The sequence below is a fragment of the Alosa pseudoharengus genome, unplaced genomic scaffold (assembly GCF_046254945.1).
Source record: "Alosa pseudoharengus isolate Yale_2024_CS ecotype anadromous, Long Island Sound unplaced genomic scaffold, YU_APseudo_1.1 YU_APseudo_1.1_scf_13, whole genome shotgun sequence".
NCBI lineage: Eukaryota > Metazoa > Chordata > Actinopteri > Clupeiformes > Clupeidae > Alosa > Alosa pseudoharengus.
The window spans coordinates 5,729,742-5,751,736 of record NW_027468598.1 but is presented as its reverse complement, the minus strand read 5'-3'; the positions used below and the strand labels follow the sequence as shown (position 1 = coordinate 5,751,736).

At 43.1% G+C, this 21,995-nt stretch overlaps 1 protein-coding gene across 5 annotated transcripts in view; it reads right to left on the bottom strand.

Annotated features, from left to right (window-relative positions):
• Positions 1 to 1,261: 1,261 nt before the first annotated feature.
• The window catches only part of LOC143121516 (kinase suppressor of Ras 1-like), a 44,938-nt gene continuing 24,204 nt past the window's right edge, over positions 1,262 to 21,995 (bottom strand). For 3 of the 5 annotated variants that reach the window (XM_076281905.1, XM_076281908.1, XM_076281907.1), the window contains 18 exons: positions 15,574 to 15,721; positions 14,546 to 15,023; positions 13,060 to 13,211; positions 12,676 to 12,745; positions 12,213 to 12,296; positions 12,069 to 12,130; positions 8,751 to 8,860; positions 8,114 to 8,279; positions 7,484 to 7,525; positions 7,035 to 7,077; positions 6,811 to 6,874; positions 5,814 to 6,107; positions 5,419 to 5,573; positions 5,119 to 5,215; positions 4,893 to 5,026; positions 4,617 to 4,748; positions 4,307 to 4,442; positions 3,420 to 3,966 (listed from right to left, as the gene is read on the bottom strand). In XM_076281905.1, the coding sequence (XP_076138020.1) occupies positions 3,820 to 3,966; positions 4,307 to 4,442; positions 4,617 to 4,748; positions 4,893 to 5,026; positions 5,119 to 5,215; positions 5,419 to 5,573; positions 5,814 to 6,107; positions 6,811 to 6,874; positions 7,035 to 7,077; positions 7,484 to 7,525; positions 8,114 to 8,279; positions 8,751 to 8,860; positions 12,069 to 12,130; positions 12,213 to 12,296; positions 12,676 to 12,745; positions 13,060 to 13,211; positions 14,546 to 15,023; positions 15,574 to 15,721 (2,514 nt within the window). In that variant the 3' untranslated portion in view covers positions 3,420 to 3,819. Of the gene's footprint in view, positions 3,100 to 3,419; positions 3,967 to 4,306; positions 4,443 to 4,616; positions 4,749 to 4,892; positions 5,027 to 5,118; positions 5,216 to 5,418; positions 5,574 to 5,813; positions 6,108 to 6,810; positions 6,875 to 7,034; positions 7,078 to 7,483; positions 7,526 to 8,113; positions 8,280 to 8,750; positions 8,861 to 12,068; positions 12,131 to 12,212; positions 12,297 to 12,675; positions 12,746 to 13,059; positions 13,212 to 14,545; positions 15,024 to 15,573; positions 15,722 to 21,995 lie in introns of those variants that run through there. The other 2 variants (XM_076281909.1, XM_076281906.1) reach the window with 2 other exon arrangements.

Sequence of the window (21,995 nt, the reverse complement as noted above, 5' to 3'; positions counted from 1 at the left end):
AGCATCCCATTTTTTTAAGTGGCAAAAGTAACGGTATAGAGTAGACATTACGGCATTACGTTTTTAGTATCCTATCCAACGTGCGTCAATGCGTGTTATTGCAACTTGCTCTACAGAGACACAAAGTCTGGATTTAGCATGTAGTCATAAATTCCTCCATGTATGACAATCTGGAGTAACACTTGTCATAAGATGAAAGAAGAAGATGGAAATATGCAAATGGCAGAATGAGAAGCTGTATCACAGATTGGTTATCTGGTTCATTATGTCCTGCATTTAATCCTAGTTTACCAAAGGGCTCCTAATATTCATTTGTCCTCTGTCATTCATGCTTGACATGAATCATCAAGCAGTCTGCAACATCTTCCTATTTACTCTACATCTCAACTCTCCTATACTGGATCCCATTTTGAACTTTAAATTTGTGCATCCACCAATTATAGACAGACAGACTCAATGTGCAATGAGTGCATTGTTTTCTAAAACACGTCTTAGCTTCACAGGTGAGGTGATTTACCCTTTCTCTTCCTCCAGGCCTACATCCTGGAGCAATCTTTCTTACTGTTCCAAATGACACATGGTACATGTGAAAGCACTTAAATGATGGTCTGTAACACAGAGTCTGATGTAGGCCTACATGTGTAGAGAGAGGTGTGCATATCTGGGCCCTCTGATTCTTTTATAGCCCTATCTGCACTCAGTCTACCCTTCACACAAATTAACTGTGTGATCTTGTATGGTCTGTTCATAATTCATATTTATACATTTACAACAGCAACAAAGTGATATATATATATATATATTATATATAAACTGTCACTGAGTGACTTCTCCACGTCAGCAAATGGATGGCCCACTTCCCCAGCCCTTGCTCATGAGTTTCATTCATATGACCTCCCTCACTCCGCCCCCAAGTCCCTGGCCTTTTATAGAATTTCCAAGATGCAACTGGTGAACATCCAAAATGTTGCAACTGGTGGAGTTAGACTTACACATGCCTACACAGACTGTTCTGATTAGACCATAGACTCAGTTCTCAGACTTCACTTCTATGTCATCATTTCTGCTAAAGTGATCATAGGAGCCAATGAAATAACTGAAATGTCAGAGCTGGATGAGTTGAATTTCTATCCCTACTGAACTATCCCTACTGTCCTCCAGTATGTCATCAGCACAAAAGTGCAGGAGGACAGGATGTGCCTTCCTCTCCTTCACGTTTGAGAGACAGGTGTGGAATGAATATGCCTCAATATGCACCAGGTGACTTGAGCGAGATTTATTGTCTTTTGATGAGAACATTTGTTTACAGAGGGCAGATAAAAGACTGTACAAAAATATGAATTCTTACAGGACATACAAAATATTTCTACCCTTAAAAAATGTACAATTCCTGTTTAACAACATTTTGTACATAAAAACCATCTGTTTAAAGACCTGTACATTACCATAAACGTAGTACCTACTAATTTCTGTCAAAAGCTGATTAAAAAAAAAAAAACATTTGTACAAATACTGAGAGCAGTTTGTAAGCCAGACATTGAATAAAAAAATTATCCATCTATTTCTAAATCTCTTAAAAGTTCTCTATAGTTATGTGAATACTCAATCAGAGCAATCTTCCACTAGGTTTCTCTAGTGATGCACACTCGTAGCCCAGTGAAATACATTCAGTGAAAAACAAACATGCACACATACACTCACATTTTTTTGTATACCAAATCATACAAACACGTGCACAGATACACTTAAGATTGCACAGGAGAGGTCTAATTTTGAAATATGCCCAAATCCAAGCAGGTTTCCTGATTTAGCCTACAACAGAATAACTAAAACCAAATTTGTTGATAGTGAAATGTGGTTTAGTTCTACAATTTCCATATAATGACAACCAAACTATAGGGTATATATTAAATGTTACTGAACCAAACTTTAGGCTATATATTGAATGTTACTGAACCTCCTAGAGAGATGTGTATTGGTTAGATTTGCATATAGATTTGTGCATAGCATTCAGGGTGAGGAAACCACTTATTAAATTTGCGACATACTGTATAGTTTGTGCAGCAGAACTTTCATTAACCTTTTTTCCTCACCATTATAGTATTCACATTTTATAGTGTACAGGTACTTCACAACTCTGCTGAGATCAAGTTATTGTGCGTGTGTGGAGAGCTAGGCACATGAACAGATGAATGTTGTTCTGGTCAGGATAAGGCAGACTAGACAACGTACATCAAATATGCATGGATGGGAGCAAAAGAGTGAAAACAAGAGTCAATTGTGGTTTTGAATTGTACAGGGCAGAATGAGAGGTGCCACACGAGCATCAGAAACAGAAACCCCCCTAATGGCAAACAGGAAACCATAAGCCCTGACACGCAGCAGCAGATAATCAAGTGGGCCGCAGACTCCTAAACCAGGTAAGCTAAGGAGAAGTGATAGAGATGGAGGCCTATATACATTGTCAATCATTCCCTTATTTTGTTTCTCTTCTCACTTCAACATTGCTACATCAAATGCATTTCAATCACTCATTTGCATGTCTCTCAGTTATTATTAGAGTGAAACATCACACCGTGGATCATGGGAAGTATTCTCCCAAAAGTAAGTTGGTTTTACTAAGAGAATTCAAGCATTTAAGAGGCATGCAATGCAGGTCGAGAATTGCAGGTTTTGGTTTGCTCAGCTTCTACCTTTTTTGCATTTTTATAGCATAAGAGAAAGAAGGCAGGAAACAGAGGATGGAGTTTAAGCAGTGAATGTCTAGACGCAAATGCAAAGCGGCGATAATCAGGGTCACACCATCACTTGTCCATCACAAAGGCACACACAATATAGAAATATATGCTATATTACCATGTCTCAGTCACATAAAGAAAATCTTTCACACTTTTTTCCAAGAGATCCAAAAATCAGAGCGCAAATTTCAGGTCAAGTTCTTGATTTTGTAAACATCGCAAGTACCAAGTACATCAGGTGCTGAAACTAGTTTACCTCTGACAAAATCCACTGTGTGCACTAGAAGGGTGTCAATTGTAAGGGCATCGAGAGCGGAGACCTTCACTACAGTGCTCACGCAGACAATGGTGATGCCATGACCTGGTGCCAGAGTGATCAGTTTGGAGGAGTGAAGCAGAAAATAGACAGACAGGCGGGCAGACAGGAACAAATAGGTCAAAGATCAAGCGCAGATCAAAGTTGATAATCCAAGGAGAGGAGGAACACAGAGAAGGAAGAGGTTGCAGTTGGAAAGGATGTAGCGTTGCCAGGAGAAGGGAGCAGAACACCGGAACCGGAGCAGGGCCCAGATCCAGATCCAGGAACAAATCAGTACCCCGAGAGGAGAGAGAGGACACACATTAAAAAAAAAACACTTTTAAAAATCCAACCCGACCACAGAACAGGACACATACAGTAGGTGACAACTTTCAACTTTCTTTTAAAAACAACATGTTTCACAGCACAACATATACAAAAAACACCAGAACAAAACAGTACAGTAAATGACAAAGAACACCCTCTTGAATTGAACTTAATAGGATAAGTAAATTCTGTATATTACATCCTCTATGTCACTGGGAGGGTCTTAATCATTTCATTTCTGTGAAATTAAGCACAGGTATCCCTTTTCAAGTGCCCTGATGCCAAGCATCACACCACATAAGCCTGGAACTAACCCTGAATTACATGTCTTAACAGTCTTTTCAGGGGAGCTATTCTCTGTTGGAATAATATATTCAGCACTCTGTAGACTACATGATCCATAGATCTTTGCGTCCCTGCTGGAAGGGCAGAGGAAGGCTTGCATCCATGCTGTCGTTAGGATACATACTCAGCAGACTTCCAGAAGTGTCCAGGGTGGGAAAGCCTGCGGTTGAGTTTAGGAAGTTTCTCAAGCATGTCTGTGATCTGGGAGAATGTTGGCCTCATTTCCAAACAGTATGACCAACAGGCCGAGAGGATGTCCTGTGTAGAAATAGAGGGGTGATGAAACTATACTCCAACTAGTAGTGAGAACAGGTGCGCTCAACTTCAAATCTCACAACAATTTCGGGTGCGAGTTAAAAAGTGACAACTTAGAATAGAAAAACCGCACTCTCAAGTATATTCTCTTTACTTATTTATTAACACCATGTCCACAGACGCGTTTCGGCCTAAGCCATCGTCAGTGTGTCTAATCAGTGTGAAACTATACTCCACACATCACATGCAGAGCCATTTTCCATGAAAATGTAGAAGCTTTCACTGGAACACCAGAAAACGTATCAAAATATGTGTAAGATGCAACACATAGGATGTTACTCACGTTGACCTCCTTGCCCAGACTGACTTCTGCCAGCACCTTCTTGATGCCCTCTCCACTGCCCACCTGCCAGATGGTGGCCTCGGCAGGCTGCCGTGTGATGGGCCAGTCTCGGGCCTGCAGCTCGTACCAGATGGTGCTGAACACAACACAAACAGAGTTTCTTTCATTGTCTGTGGTACCAAAATACCAAACATTCTTATTGCATTTAAAAGACTAATCTTCTAGTCAATTGTCTAATCAATAAGATGTATTTTACAAAAGCAGTATTTCAACAGTTCAACCAGATTGGTTGAGGGGGAGGATGTCTTACCCAAAAGCGTAAACATCAGCAGCTCTAGAGAAAGGAAGGCAGTCTTCATTGACCCCTGGGCCCATCCTGCGCACAATCTCTGGAGCCAGGTAACAGATCCAGCCGTGCGGCAGCTTCAGCTGATCCTCACGCCTGGTGAACCCCCCGGACACACACACACACACACACACACACACACACAGAGAGAGAGCGAGAGAGAGAGTTTAGCTTTAAAGACATCTAACTACCATATTCTTCTAATGGCTTTTTCTTCTTTCTTCTTCATTTTATTCTTACCGTCCTTCCTGCACAACTCCAGACATCCCAAACAAGCCAAAATCTGTGATGACCACCTTGTTTGTGTCATAAAAAACGTTCTTGGATTTCAGATCTTTGTGTACGATTCCTTTTGCATGAAGATAGCCCATTCCCTGAAAGAGTCACAACCAGTATTAGTCCTCCATAAACAGCAATGAAAAAACACTACAATAATCTGATGAATTAAGATGAAATTGAATAGTACCTTTACAATCTCTTGTGCTATTTGCCTGGTCTTGTTAATGTCAAGCATACTTTTGGACTCTCTGACAACTGAGTAGAGTGTCCGCCCCTTACAAAAACTGAAAAAAAAAGGAAAAAGTATGACATCACACATACAGTACACACAACATGAATAAAATACGGAGAGTCAGATTAAAATAGAAGAAAACACATTAGACAGAGTTACATCACATTGCATTCACATCTGATATCTGGTCTCTGGATACTGGAGTCCACGCTAGCACACCCAACACAAAGCAGATGTTCCCTGACCCCTTCTGACCTGGTGATGATGGCAAGCTGCGGTGGGTTCATACAGGCTCCCATGAACAGAACTACGTTCTCGTGCCGGGTCTGCCGGTAGTTCATCACCTCCTTCTTGAACAACTTCAAGTGACCCTGGTTATTGCCATCAATCTCCAGCAGGCGGACTGCCACCTTTCATGTGACACAGAAGGTTTTCTGTTTTTAATCCTTTCATTTTTAGCCATATCCATATCTACTGTTCACTTTATTTGCCATTTATTGAATTTAATGTATCTTATATGTATCAACACCTGCTGCTAGAGAAATAATACACACATTATGACTGCCTCTATCAGCATCTAACAGCATCTAACAGCCATCACTACTACTACTGTAGTCCTAGAAACTAGTAATTCTCAACGTCCAGGTCACCTCTCCATGCCAGCGCCCGCGGTGCACCTTCCCCCAGCGGCCCTTCCCGATCAGCTCGCCGAGCTCCAGCTGCTCGAAGGGGATGTCCCACTCCTGCAGGTACACGCTGGTCTGGCTGGCCTTGCGGGAGATCGGCCCTCGCCAGTTGCTCCCTCCGCGAGAGCTGGGCAGGTCGTCCAGCTCGTCCCCGTCGGGCTCGCCGTCTGAGCCGCTGCCGCACTTCTCCGTCTTCCCCTCGGGGTTCCCGTGCTCCTCTTCCTCCTCTTGCTCCTCATAGTCACCTGCCTTGTCATGCTGTCATGTGTACAAACAGAACACGCTCCAGCTATTGAATAATATTACTGCATGAGCAATGAATACCACGCACTATGAGGAAATGAGTGATTTTTTCACTGTCCAATTAAAAGTCATTAGAGCTACAATTCAAAAGAATTGTAGCTTTATAAATAGTCCAATTAAAGGTGTTTGGATAGACTGCTATGATACTGGATCAAATCACAAACAGTGCATTATGCAGAGTGTATAACTGAATATAAAGCCAGAATATGAACCCTAAGGAGTAGAGTTGCTGTGCAGTAATGTGATGCTTGCCTTAGTCTCACTTCTGTAAATGTAGAAATCCACAAACACCCTCATAGCAGGGTAATGTGCACATAACAGAGGTGAGTGGGCCAGTCGTATTTCCATAGCCTCCCCCCCCACACACACATCCTCTTTCAGTTCTTTCACTTCCTCCATATACATATACCACCTCTAAGGCAGAGCTGCTATCAGACCATTCTGGCCATTGAGGATGGAACCTTGCCAAAGGGACAAGGGGTTACATTCCAGTAATGTAAAGGTCCGATAAAACTCTGCACATTTTCTCTGCATATGATTCTGGATTATGGCTGAATACATTGGCATGTACAGTATGCACTATAGTTTTGCCCCCCTGCATTTGCATTTGAATATTCTTGGGTTGAAAGCTGAGAGGTTCTGATACTGGGCTCCTTACCTCTCCCTGCGGTGGCCTCTGCTGCTGCTGCGGGTCGTGATCCACTTCACTCTGCTCCGACTCACTGTGGAAAGCAACAACACATTCCACTGCATAACTGTAACTCATTGGCCCCTGTCAGCATCTCAATCATGACCCACTGCGTGATTTGGGGGACAGATGTGAACATTTGGAATGTTTTGGACCGAGCGCAAACAGTAGAGCACACAGCTGTGGTCTCTTACCCAGTGTTGTGGTAGCTATCCGAGCAGGATGCATTGGACACATCTGTGGAGAGACACACTCGAGTGTTACTCCACACAAAATATTGACATAAGAGCCTTCCATAACATGACCATGTTTATTTAACTGTGATAATGTATTTACCACCCAACTACTTTAGGACTAGCAGGGAGCACAAGAACTTGCACAGCACACAAAAGGCACAGCAAACAAGGATTAGTTCCTTTTTAAACCACTAGATGGAGCAGCCACACCATTTAACATTTCAGCACACACTCCAAAATCACATTCTTTCCCAGAGGGGACAGTAACACATTCAGACTTGTTTAATTCACAAAGAAAAGCGCAAGCCAGTCCACAGCATGGGGCCCCTCGGACAGGACAGGACAGCAGCTGAAGTAACATGAGCATGTTTGAACAGAGTCTCACACAGCGAGCAGTGTTAACTCACCAGGGAAGATAAACTGTTGTCTATGCTGAAAGTAGCAGGCAGCTAACAGTGCAAATGGGTAGGAGGGGAAAAAATCAACCAGAGAGATGAAGAGAGGTGGAGAGAGGGAGAGACAGAGCAATGTTAAAAAGAGGTGTTGAAGATGATTATTAATGTCAGTCCCACTCATTACACCCTTCAGGTTTAATTTGATTCCACATAATGAATGAAGAAACCCATTTATCCATTTTGTGTCAGTCAAGGAATGGAAAAAGGCAGCTAAAACTGAGAAAAGGAAGGAGATTCCATAGGATTTAGTACTGAAATATACAAACAGAACAAGCCTTGTGCTTATAAAGAATACCAAACACAAACAATGCTCTCCCATTCACCACATTCACTCCTCTCAAGCTGAAGTGGAAGTAAAATAGCACGTGTGGGAGGTGGATTTGGGTTGCACACATGGTAAAGGTGAGAGGCAAATACAGGAGACTTAAAAACAATGAATGATAAAGGATTTCATGTTTTCTATGTAAGGGGCAAAAAGTCTGCACACTGCAGTCCAGCAGCACACTAGTGCACCAGCGATGCCATGAGCACCCGAAAGCTCTCCGGCAAAGATGCACATATTTCCATAGCAATTCATCTTACCTGGGAAGTGGAACCTTCCATCACGGGGGCCTTTGGGTGAAGGGTTGGGGGGTGGCGTAGCGTTGTGGGCGTTCGGGAAGTTGGCCGGAGAGGAAGGGGTGGAGGAGGTGGTGGAGGAGGGGTTGCTGCTGGAGTCCAACTGCTGGTTCAGCACAGGAGGGTGGTCCTGCGGGAGTGGACACAGGGAGGAGCATCTGTAGCTAAACACACCAAATCCCTTCAACTGTCACCACTAACCCCAACCCTCAATTCAAGGTCTAGCTCTGCACCGTGTCATTATTGTCAAAGCTGACAAACATCTTGCAGAAGAATTTATGAAATGACAAAAACATTTGTTATTGGTAGTGAAAAGCAAAAACGTGGCTAGACCCCCATGACATGTGTGGCTAGCACTTTTTTGGGAGGGGCACAATGTTGAAAATTGTGAAAACTCTTTAGTACCCTTTTGAAGAAATTCATCATCATATGCTACTACATGGCACAATAATCTTGTAAAGAAGTGTATGATAGATGCTGTCAATACATACTAAAAATACATACTAAAAATTCTGACTGTGGAGATTGAACAGTCCTTTGCAAGGAATGCCGTGCTAAACTGCTAAATAACACCGTGAGTTTGATCAAATGTCTGTGCTACCTTTTTTGTTATTGCCTTTGGTAAAGTGCCAAATAGGGGGATCTCAACTGTCCTATCAATTTGATTGTTGATGTCCGATGGAACCGACTCCGTTCTTCTGATCTTTGAAACTGCAGAACAGGAGACAGAAATGGACACAATTGAAAGAAGAGATTTTGTCTAATGGAAGAGTAATGGACTTTGATGAAGTTGGTTTCAAACTTGATATTCTTTATAGATCATCTCCATAACACATGGTACTGATCATCAATTAACACAGCAAACTTGATATCCTTTATAGATCATCTCCATAATATAAGGTACTGATCATCAACACAGCAGATGAAAAGCTTTTCTGCAAAACAAACAACAGAACTTTAATATGTAACCCAGGATATGGAAATATACGTAGTGAGTAATGTACATATACACACTACGTTTTCAATTTGGAATCACTGAGAAATGTTCTTGTTTTTTTTTTTACAAAGACTTTTTTTACTCATTTTCTATTCAAATAAGCTAGAGCAGACATATGGTGTAGACATTGTGAACATTGTAAAGGACTATTCACTAATTTAAATGGAGTAACTAGGTGTAAAAGGCTGGTTTTTGATGGCTAAAAAAATTCTGGGTTATTCCAAGCCTTTGCACTACTTTGCTTTGGTTTAAAACTAGAACCTTCTGCCTAATCACAAACGTCTCCAAAACAGCAACGTTTGTGGACCAGGCTAATGATTCCTGCTCTGGTGTGTAGATGGAATAAGAGAAGGCAGCAGAATGCTATTAGTGGACATTGCAACTTCAGTGCTTGAGCTACAACAGCTCCTTTAGAATCTGTGATCAGAGCAATGACTGAGTTGAAGTATGTATCCATAAAAAGGAATGGGAAAGGGTCATTCCACGCCAACTCAGCCACCCATGTACATGACACCTCTCAGATTTTGCTGAAAAGCGATGAAAATATGCCTTATGTTACCAAACAAGGGAATCTGAAGTTTCAGGTCAATATCTCAAACGGTTTGCCCGTGGCGTCCATTTGAATTTCGGATGCCACGGCCGTAATTGACACATTGGAATTTCACATTTCATCTTTTGCCATTTTTGGAAGCCCATAACGTCTGTTCTAATAGTGGTGGAAGGCTGGAAACTGGTGTGGTAGTTCATTGTAGTCTGTACTACACAATTCTGGAGGCAGAATCTACATTCCTTACTGTTTGGGTGAGAGGTGGGTCACCAAAGTCCTAAAAAATGTTGACGGCATGTGTGATTTTTCACTTTTTTGGTGGCCTTAGCACCACAATTAATGATCATATTTATTCTAAACCGGATTATTTGTTATATGTGGGAACCTTGCTATTGCCAAAATGAATTTGAAGGGTATGGTACCACTGGCGGGGGTTTTATGGGGGTCCAAAAACCCTCTCCGGCAGAGGTGATTTTTTTGGAACCCCATATTTGGACCCCCAAATGACCATGTGGGCACTTGATGATCCTAATGGGATTTATACCAGATAAAGATACATATTTGTTCTTTCTTTTAATGAAAGAACATTTTTGACTATGAAGCTCCATAATATGAATTTTATTCTTCATAATGCACCATTTTGGACATTGTTTCCAGAAGTCTGGAATGTAGATCAGGGAGAATTTAGTGATGATAAAGCATGAAAATAGTGGAAATAACTTAGTATTATACTCAGTGATGGCAAACAATTAAATACTGAGACTGTCACGGATTAACCCCTTATCCCCCATGAAAGAGACCCGCCATCAAACTTTTAAAGAACTAAATAACAAGAATGTTACATAGTGTAAGAACTAAATAACAAGAATGTTACATAGTGTAAGAACTAAATAACAAGAATGTTACATAGTGTAAGAGTTTTTCCTTGCCGCTGTCACTCTCCAAATAAAATTGAATTGAAAATTGAACTGAATAGTGTCTTTAACTATTATCCAAGAAATTGTGGAAGCAGTGGCATAATTTTGTCATGGTCCTTTTGGTCAAGTTTGTATTGGCGAGCACTGCGTCCATAGATGTCTGGCACACTGACACAACAAATGATATGTTGGAATGGCACCCAACAGGGGATCTGTCTTTGGTCCGATGGTCATGTGAGGATGTTGTTGACACACTTCATGAATTTCACAAAAAACGTCACCATGTTCATCTGGATGTTCAACAATGTTTCCAATGAACCAGTCATCATCATAGATACAGGCAATGTATTTTCCTGGCTGGAAAATTTAGTTTTGTAGCCGATCTGACTGCGAGTGTTCTGCCTCCGTGTGTTCTGTATCCAAGTGTTCTGAATCCGATCGTTATCCGGCATCGACATCTGTGAATATTGTATCCTGTGATATTTTCATCTGTATATTATTTTTGAAAATTGTTATCAAGCAATGATGCGATCGTGTTCCACTGATTGTTTTGTCTGAGGCGTAACTCACTGAGCATAATACTAAGTTATTTCCATTATTTTCATGCTTTATCATCACTAAATTCTCTCTGATCTACATTCCAGACTTCAGGAAACAATGTCCAAAATGGTGCATTATGAAGAATAAAATTCATATTATGGAGCTTCATAGTCAAAAATGTTCTTTCATTAAAAGAAAGAACAAATATGTATCTTTATCTGGTATAAATCCCATTAGGATCATCAAGTGCCCACATGGTCATTTGGGGGTCCAAATATGGGGTTCTAAAAGTCACCTCTGCCGGAGAGGGTTTTTGGACCCCCATAAAACCCCCGCCAGTGGTACCATACCCTTCAAATTCATTTTGGCAAGAACAAGGTTCCCACATATAACAAATAATCCTGTTTAGAATAAATATGATCATCATTAATTGTGGTGCTAAGGCCACCCAAAAAGTGAAAAATCACATATGCCGTCAACATTTTTTAGGACTTTGGTGAACCACCTCTCACCCAAACAGTAAGGAATGTTGATTCTGCAGAATTGTGTAGTACAGACTACAATGAACTACCACACCAGTTTCCAGCCTTCTACCACTATTAGAACAGACGTTATGGGCTTCCAAAAATGGCAAAAGATGAAATGTGAAATTCCAATGTGTCAATTACGGCCTTGGCACCCGAAATTCAAATGGACGCCACGGGCAAACCATTTGAGATATTGACCTGAAACTTCAGATTCCCTCGTTTGGTAACATAAGGCATATTTTCACCGCTTTTCAGCAAAATCTGAGAGGTACCATGTACATGATACCCCGATTTTGGCTGTTTTCACTTGGAATGACCCGAAAGTGATATCCATAGAAGGCAGTTACATCTGCCCATTCACACTGTTTCATATTTAATGGGGCAAACTTACATGGAAGGAAAGGTAGGTGACATGGTGGGGCCTCCTTTGTGCATTTGTTGTGACATTTTAACCTAAGCACAGGAAAGGTCACTGTTAAATACAGTAAATACAAACCAAAATGATGAGGTTGACGGGGTGGTGTTTGCTACTCACTTGCAGTGTTTACATTTCACGCCAAACATCATGTTCTTCTGACACACCTGACACACCTGTGACAGCCAGGACTTGGTTGAGAACCTTGTGAAAAGAACACAAAAGACTAAATGGTAATACCTAACTTAGTATTTTTGCATGCATGTTTTTGTTCTTGATCCTGTCAAGTGATTGAGTCTAGGTCTGGTGTGCTAGTGTCAGGTCATATGGTTCAGTATAGGTCTGGTGTGCTAGTGTCAGATCATGTGGTTCAGTATAGGTCTGGTGTGCTAGTGTCAGATCATGTGGTTTAGTATAGGTCTGGTGTACTAGTGTCAGGTCATGTGGTTCAGTATAGGTCTGGTGTGCTAGTGTCAGATCATGTGGTTTAGTATAGGTCTGGTGTACTAGTGTCAGGTCATGTGGTTCAGTATAGGTCTGATGTGTTAGTGTCAGGTCAAGTGCTTCCATGCTAGTTCCCAACCTGTGTGTGACTGGAAGGCCAAAATCCCTCCTAACAGTCTGTGGGGAGCTCCGGTGTATTAGCAAATTATCTGTGGAAAAAGACATGAACAGAGAGAACTGATGGAGAGAAACAGCGGTACTGAGTCAGCAGATATCTGCCATTTGAAACAGGAATGGAGAGGTTAAGGCACTCTGGGCCAGCTTCCCGTACATGGATTAAGCCTAGTCCTGGACTAAAAGAAAACATTTCCATTGATAAAAGCTTTTAGTCCAGGAATAAGGAATAGGCTCCATCTATGCACGGGAAACTGGATGTCTATGTTGAGCTCTTTAAAAGCCTCTGTGTGTGTGTGTGTGTGTGTGTGTGTGTGTGTGTGTGTGTGTGTGTGTGTGTTTAACTCACTTTTGAGGACCGCATCCTCTAGGAGCCCCGGGGTTCCTGGCAGGATGTAGGGACTGTGAACTGGGAGCAGTGGGGAGCGAGACGGGGAGTCCTCCAGCCCGCCGCCGCCGTTGATCTGCATGTTCAGGGGTAGCTTGCTCTTCTTCCCGCTCCTCAAAGGGGAAGATGAGGACAACGTCAGTTCAGCTGTGGTCAGCCCTTTCGAGAGGCCCCCAGCAAACACAAACCACATGCACACACTGCTCACTCACACAAACATCACACAATGTTCAAAACCTCATAGATCACCCTCACACAGCATTAAAAAACCATTCAACAAAGATGGCAAAGACAGTCTAAACTTTACCCAGTGTTAGTGTTCTTTGGCAGTCCAAATGTTCACACATATTTGTTAGATGCTTGATTTGAGCAGAAACATAAATAAGTCAGTGGAGAGAATGGGAACAAAGAGCATTTCCTAAATCTCAGAGCTGAAATGCTACGGGCAACCATCATAAGGGGTCACACAGACTTGTCCCTAACTTTGATATTCTACAGAATTTTGGGTCTACCATGCACCCAGCCGCTGGGAAGCACAGGAAACACATTATACAGAAAAGCTGGACATAACAGTGGAAATCCACATCTATTTCCACAGACAGCCACAAATCAGAAGGGGTCAGTGAGGGGAAATACGGCCAGTTAATAGAGGGGGTATGGAGCCTGTAGAGGCCCACAAGATTCCTGCTTATGTTATTTGGCTTGGCTACACAAAGATTCTGGAACGTCCCGAGGTCTGGACGCCAGCTAGTCTGAGGTCACGCCTGACCGCACCATGACTATGTTCGAGAAATAGAAAAGAGGGGGGGGGGGGCATAAGTAGAGAGGAAGACAGATAGTGAGAAGAAAAAGAAGATAGCGCGGGAGAGGGAAGAGAAAGGAACACAGAGGAAAGGGGAAGAGAGATAAGGAAAGTCAGTGGAGAGAGGAAAGAGGTTAACGCCTGCTCCATTTGACATGGAGCACCTCCAAGGAATGCAGCCATGGAGTCCAGCTGAAGACTGCGCTCAGCACAATATTCCCTTCATTCTGTTACCCGAGCTGAACCTTTCATAGGTCACACACGGCTCGTTTGGATCAGCACACATGCTCAATGCAGTTGAGAGAAACCAAGGTGCAAAAATAAGATGCTTCCTTTGTCAAGTGCACAATAGGCTCGGGTGCCCTTACAATTGCCCAGCGGAATATCTGACATGCAGCATTCCACACCGTGATCCTCTATTACTGAGCATGGCATCCTGTAGCAGTAACAGGAAGTCAAACGGCAGCGCAGGTGGGGAGGCTTCCTGGGAAAAACACCACCATAATCACACACTCATGCACACACAGACCGACACACACACACACACACACACACACACACACACACACACACACACACACACACACACACACACACACACACACACACACACACACACACACAGTCATCTCATTGAACACCTACTTGCTGGTGGGCTCCTCAATGCGGTTGGCTAGCTGGGACTCGTGGCTCTTGCTGCGGGTCAGGGTGATGTTGGGCAGGAGCTGGGCCAGCCGGTTGCGGGAGGGGGGCGGGGGAGTCCGCGGGGTCCTCAGCTGGCATCTTCTCATGGAGGGGGGCGTGATGGGCGGGGTGGCAGCACTGCTGTGGATGCGGCCCATCCGCGAGAAGGGGTAATAGTCACCCTGAGCGTCCTGGCCGTCACACAAGGGCACAGCTGACACTGAAATGGAGCGTCCGTGTCCAGGGGGTGGGGGGCAGGGGGTCATGGTGAGGGTGGGGGTGCATGGGCTTACGGCGCCAGGCGTAGACCTGTGAGGCGTGAGGGCTACATTCTGCCCCACAGAGGGACACAGGACTTGGTCTGTGGGAGTCGGGGAGCCGTTGTCCTGTAGCACGGGTTCTGAGATCCACGGAATTCCGTCCTCTCTCAACTCTTCTCCTATCGGATAAGGAAGGAAACCAGCTTTGACTTAAAAACTATACTTTATATTACCTCAGGTCCACAACAGACACTATGATCCTTGAGTCCAACCAGAACATTTAGATCATCAACATGACTGGCCATTGCCCTCATGAATCTGAATTGAGCCTGTTACCCTAGTTGGTAACGTTAAGTCATGAGTATTTCAATACAATTCCAGGTCTACCCACATGTACTTTTAAAAGGCAACAAAAAACAATGGGTTTGGAGACATGTTTGAGAATGCTCAATGGGTTACAGATCTACATATAAATATACATATATTTTTGTAGAAATGTATAATAACACCTGGAAAGTAAAAATAACCCCCTCAAGGCAAGTGCCACACTTGAATAGGATTTTAAAGGAGAGAGGAGTAGAGATCAATTCTTCCTCCGTTCTCAGACGACTGCAAACTTGCTTTAAACTTTAATTTACACAGGGGTGTAGTCCCTAGCCCTAGGGTTTAATTTACACAGGCGTGTAGTCCCTAGCCCTATTGTGTGTGGCGCTGGGCAGTTTGTCTGACCTCGCTCAGTAGTGCTTTTCAGACAGGAGAGGGCAGCAGTGATGTGGGAGCACTCGTCGGAGCTGGAGCCCAGCCTCTTCATGGTGTCGTGCACCTGGCAGGTAGACATCTGCAGCAGCGCATCCAGAGACAGCGTCACAGGAACTGTCTGTAGGTGACATGAGGAAAGAAGAGAGTAAATGGGTATCAGGGAAGCGAGAAGAATGAGAAGAAAGAGAGGTACAGAAAATTAGATAGAAAGAAAAACAGAATGGCCCGTTTGACAGTGATGGAAACAAGCATGGAGCTAGCAAAAGAAGAAGTAAAAAATAAAAGAAAGAAAGAAAGAAAGAAAGAAAGAAACGGGTGAAAAGAAAAATAAGAGAGGGAGTGTGGTGAAGAGGTAGAGAGAAAGCAGTTTAGAAGAGGAGGTGTAGAGAGGACTAGGAGTGAGACATACTAATGCTATCCAAACAAATAAACAAACAAATGAAAAATGCAGTCATGTGAGCATAAATGAAGACTACCACCTAAAGACACACACAAACACACACACACACACACACACACACACACACACAAGGACTGCAGGACACGCACACACACACACACAAGAACAGCAGGAAACATGGACGAGTGAATGGAATTCAGCAAATGCACTCTTTTGTCTAAACCATCCCTGCCCTCTCTCTGAATGGGGTGAGTCAAACCACAATCTGGAGCTTCACATTCTCTGGTAGTGGCAGGATCACGAGGAATGAGTGTGCACTTCCCAGAAGGACAAGACTGCGGTTCAGGGGAGCGTGCTTAACTACCCAGCATCCCCTCCTTCCACATGAGATCACCACAAGCACAAATGCTCTGGGAGTGTACCAGCTGGGACCGAGACTATTCCCTAACCACGAAGAAGCATTGTAGTGGTAGACAACCTCACAATGTGCTTATTTACAGATCGTCCTGAAATCCTCCCTGTATTGCTGTAGTAGTAGTCTAGCATTACAGGCTGTCCTGGTATTAAGCTCGCACATCAGAAGTGGACGTTGGAATGGAATCACTCAATGGCCCATCACATCAGCACATGTGTTAGAGTTTCAGAGAGAAAGAGAACTCCTTTCTCTTGGTGACATTTTGGCCTTGTCAGTCTGAACTGGAGACTTAATTTTATGATGTAAAACACACCACTTAAAATATTTCAAACCAGTTATCCATTTCCAGGCATCCATTTCTAAAAAAGAACTGTACAACAACACTAGTGTTTTACACGTCACCATGTCACTAAACCTGAACACCAGGACAAATAGGACACATCCAGGGAAAACAGCAGTGGAAAAAGCAATCAGTCCCAGCCCTACTTTTATGGCCTCTAGACCAGGGGTCCCCAACATTTTATGTACCATGGACCGGTTTGATTCCCATTTTTTTTCATGGTCCGGGGCGAGGGGCGGGGGGGGGGGGGGATATTCGGGGGTTCCATGTTTCATATGTGTTGTGCATGCATTAGCCTACTTGAAAAGAACTAGCTCCAGTTATGTATGAACAGTGAAGGTAACGAACTCTTAAAGCAACACCAAAGAGTTTTTTCTACCTTAAAATAATGTTTCCAAAATCTTTTCAGTGGTTCATCGTAACAGGGTGAACAGCACTTCTGCATTCGCTTCGCGGCCCTCTATCGGCTATAACCGCACTATGTAAGTTTGCCAGAAAGGGTAGCGGATCTGTAGTTCGATGGAATGACGCATAAGAAACTACAAATGTGACTTGCATCTGATGTCGCAATACATTGTACTTTCATAAAATCATGCAACATATTCTACCTTGTCTGTGGACTTGTTTCCCTGCAACAAGAAGGTTCCATCTGGGGGTGATGGAAGACAGTGACACCCTCAGTGTGTTTGAAATGTCCAGTCGATTGCGCAATTTGGTCTTAGTTGCAGTCATTGCAGAAAACCCGGCCTCGCATAGATACGTGGTGGGAAACGTTTTCAGCGCTTTTACGGCTATCTCGGGATATTCTGCTTTGGTTTAGATCCAAAAACCCGCCAGAGAGGTTTCCTCATACACACTCTTAAGACCACCGTCATTTGCAATTTCGATCAACTGCTCTTCCTCCTGCGCTGACAAGTTAGGACTATTCGGGATATTGACAAATGGGTTGCGGATAGGCTTGGGTATCGAATATCGAGTATTGGTTGGAACCGGGACTATCTTTGCGATTTTCCCGGAATCGTTCAAAAGTTTAAATTTCGATTCCTACTTTCGATTCCCAGTCTGCCGACAGGAAGAAGAAACGTCTGAACACCAACGAAGAAGCGCATAGTTAATAGAATTAAAATTCATGGAGAAGGTCAGACTATTTCATTCAGAAAGCAGGGTTCCCGAGGATCCTTAAAAAGTCTTAAATAGGCTACAACTGAATTTTCGAAAGAGAGGTATTAAATGTGCGTATGGGACCGCCAGCGAGTGCAAGAGAGCGAGTGATGTCTCCATCCAGTTTCGTGTATTTAAAACGCAATTGTATACGTGATAGGCTATTAGGCTATGGGAGGAAGTGTAGTGGTTGCAGAGTGAAGATGTTTTTCACGGGTTTGGTTAAAGGTGTGAAAACGGTAATAATACAGTAGGCCTATGTACAAAATAATATGCCTGGCGTTTTCGTGGTGTAGCTGAGGCCTGAGAGATAGACAGGGTAGCCTACGTGGAATGAGGGAGCCTACGGTAGAATGAGCGGGAGAAAGAGTTGGTAAGCCAGTTAGCGATAGGTTGGCCATATGTTCGAATTTAGGCCGGACATATGGATTTTAAAAGCCCTGTCCGGCGTCCGGCGCAGCCTCAAGCCGGACGTTTATTTGTTCTCCTTTTTGGAGTTGCGCTTGGCATCTAAAGTCTTTGCTCGGACGCAGCATCGTTTCACAAACTATGGACGCGAAGACTGCTGGTGAAATTATGTGCAGTTCTTCGCAATCAGGAGGAAATACTGTATACCGGTATGTTAAGTTGATCTGTTTGCATCTTTCCAGCGTGTGTTGCTGGCCTAGCCTAGGGAAGAAAATATCTGTCTTAAGTTATAATAGCCTACCTGTAATATCTGCCAGCAGCTTGCTTGCCAGCGTTTCCCAGTAGGCTAGGCCTACTTAGCAAAAGTTGTGAAATATAACCGCATATGCTTTGAATGTCGGCGACTGCTACATAAAAATACGTGCGTTCATAACGTGCGTGCTTGAGATGAAACCAGCAGTTTTCAGCAGGATCATGCGAAGAGGACCTGTCTCTTAATTAATTTAAAACAAGTCAATGGTTTTACAATGTTTCAGTCAAGCTTTGGTTGGTTTAGATACAACTGGTATGCAAAATGTAAAGTAGTGGATTAACTTTAATTTGCTGTGCTGCATATGGACAATAGATGCACATAGTAAATTATATAAAGTAGGCTTATTAAAATATGTAAATAGCTTAGTTAACTTTGAAAAAAATATTTAAGGGAATCCAGTCCAGTGCACATGTCTTTGGCAAGTAGCCCTAGGCTACTACAGACACAGGTGAAGAACAGCCTCAGCAGTAAGCAAAACCAAATATGTACAGTACAGCCAGCTTCAAAAGCAAGCAGTCCAGACCCTAAAATTGGGCATTTATAGCTGTGAAGGTAATTCACACACAATTATTTTCTTTCGCCAAAATATTTTTGGTAACTTCTGTAGACATCCAAAATGGGGTGGGGGTTAAAATTAGTAGGAAAAAAAAACTATTGCATTAAACAGTCTTATATATCTTTTTGCCGTGGTATAGTCTTAATTTTCATTTAGATGTCTTGAAAAGGTCTTTAAAAGTCTTTAAATTTGCACTTGGAAAATGTGCAGATACCCTGAGAAAGACCGTTGGTTAGCTAGCTCATTTAAAATATCCTAAACTTTTTTTGACCCTGCCTTTAAAAAAAATTGGAATCGAGAATCGTTAGGAACCGGAATCGAAATAAGAAATCGGAATTGGAATCGGAATCGTTCAAATTGAAACGATACCCAACCCTAGTTGCGGACCCACTCATTGGTTTGCCGTGGATCTTTGGAGGATGGGAAGTAGCAACGCTCAAACTCATTTGAAAGCGCAACAAGGTGATCGCGCACCAGCTGCGAGAGAAAGGGCCCTGCCTCAGTCTCTCCCAAAACCCCCACTACTGTTTGGAACATATCAAATACATCCCGTCCCCATTCATCCCCACAAATCAAGCTTGGCTTTAAATGCAGCGACTTTATCTGCCAGTTTAAAGACAGTCGTCATTCTCCCCTGGAGTGACAGGCTGAGGTCATTAAGCAACCCGAATATGCCACACAGGTAAGCGAGTTTTGACACCCAGTCCTCATCACTAAAATGTGCAGCTAACGGTGACTTTTTTTCTGTAAGAAATCTCTGCAGCGGCTCTCGAACACTCTGGCCAGTGGCCTGCTAAAGATGCTTGTTTTTTGTTGCTCATTCTAGCAGTTTAGCTAACTTCGTGTGACACTACTGTTCGCCAAGAACTAATTAAGTGAAGTGAGCTGACCTGAGGCTGCACAGCGCTGAAGGCAATATGTAAAGTGTTGAAGGCGGGACAGACAGACGTAAGAAAATAGACCTTGCAAAATGCAAACATGCGTGCAATCAAACAACTCCATATAGTCCTATGCTATGTAAAAACGTGACATTATTGCGAATTAAATTGAGTTTAGTTTGCATGCATTTTTTTAAAACTCATGTCGTAGGCTACGGCCCGGTTAGGAATGTCCCGCGGCCCAGTGGTTGGGGACCGCTGCTCTAGACTACAGAATTGGAGTGACATAGTCCACCTGGCGTCTCTCACCTGCCGCATAGCCCTCCGGGGCAGCAGCAACGACGGGGCACGAGCAACACATCTATACAACACATCCGCTCTCGCAGAGTCAAAGTCTCGCTTGCTTTTCAGTTTCACAACTCTTGAGCCATTTGGCACAGAAGGTAAAGACCGTTCTAGACCGTTCTAGCCCACATCCTACTGCATTCCTGCAGAGAACCAGACAGGATTCCCTCACAATCCTGCCGCTCTAAAGAGTAGGACACGAGGGCCGAGAGACGGGCGTCAGAGGCTTAACTGTCTGGAAAGCATCCGCCTGTTCCCAGCCTTGTTTCCATGGTGAGCTAATAGAGGGGGACAGCATGAGCAGTGGCAGGGACACATGATGCTCCTAGTCACCAGGCAGAAACACTGCCAGTCAAATGTCACTTTTCTTTAGTCATTTCTTTGCCCTTTAAGTTTCAACGTTTCTGAATAATGAAAACTTCCAGAGCACATGTTTACCTCAATAGTGTAGTCATTTAACTCTGGTGAATGTTATCTGTGATCTTTTTCTGCAATTGCTCATCGCAAGATGCTATCAGCAGTGTTATGTCATACTCACTGAGGCACAACTAGTGTGCAAATGTGGCGATTAGAAGATCAAATGCACAAATTTTGGAAGGCACGAGGCACTTTACAGAGTATTCCTGTCACACTAAAAGTTTATAACTAGAAGCTTTTTCCTAAATCCTATTTACAAAAAAGTGAGAACTGCTAAGCTAAGCTGCAGACTCTATTGTGAGTGACAGGTGTGTTCAGGTGAGGAGACAAGCACAAGATAGCATTCCACCAACAAATAAAAGGGTAAATTAATTAATAATACATATGACAGGCCACAAATCAAATAATAATGGAATATGCTACCCACTCACCAAGCGTCCTTCCATTTTTAAAAATAGATCTATGGATCTGTATGACACCTTTGTGTAGACAGGAATTAGGCAATGAATGGGTCATTTCAGTTGACTGGTGGTATTAGTGCATCCCTTACAAGCCCCACATTATTTAATTGCAATATATATAAGTGATTCTGTTTTTGCATTCCCACCCTAAAACATTGTAATGTGGAAATGATGAACACCGTCATTTTTGGTTGTTGGTCTTAGTGACCGGAGTCTTCTGAATCTTAACTACTTCTCAGTGTTTTTGGATCCAAATGTCTGTATGCTAATGTGGGCATTCCTTCTTTGGCACACTACCTGTGTGTTTGCTCTGCAATACTGGGCTCTGTTGGGCACCCTGAAACTAAATGAAAACATAATGGTTTTCCTAATAATACTTATTTTTATTCCAACTTAATAATCTAAAAAAAATGGTCATACCTAGATTTAATTGACCAGCAAAGGCAGAGATGAGGTCAGTTTTACTGGGGGGAGCTGTAGCGCAGCAGTGGTGTCGGCACCCTCTACCACATACGGGTCTAGTGCCTATGAGGTTTGGGTCCAGCTTGAGGTCATTTCCCAAACCCACTCTCCATCTCTCTCCTCAAGAGCCCACAACGGTGTCCAACTAAATCAAGACCATGCAGTTATCACACCAACACACCAAGTCACAGAATGAGAATCCCACAGGCCAGGGAGCCCCCATTCAGACTCATTCT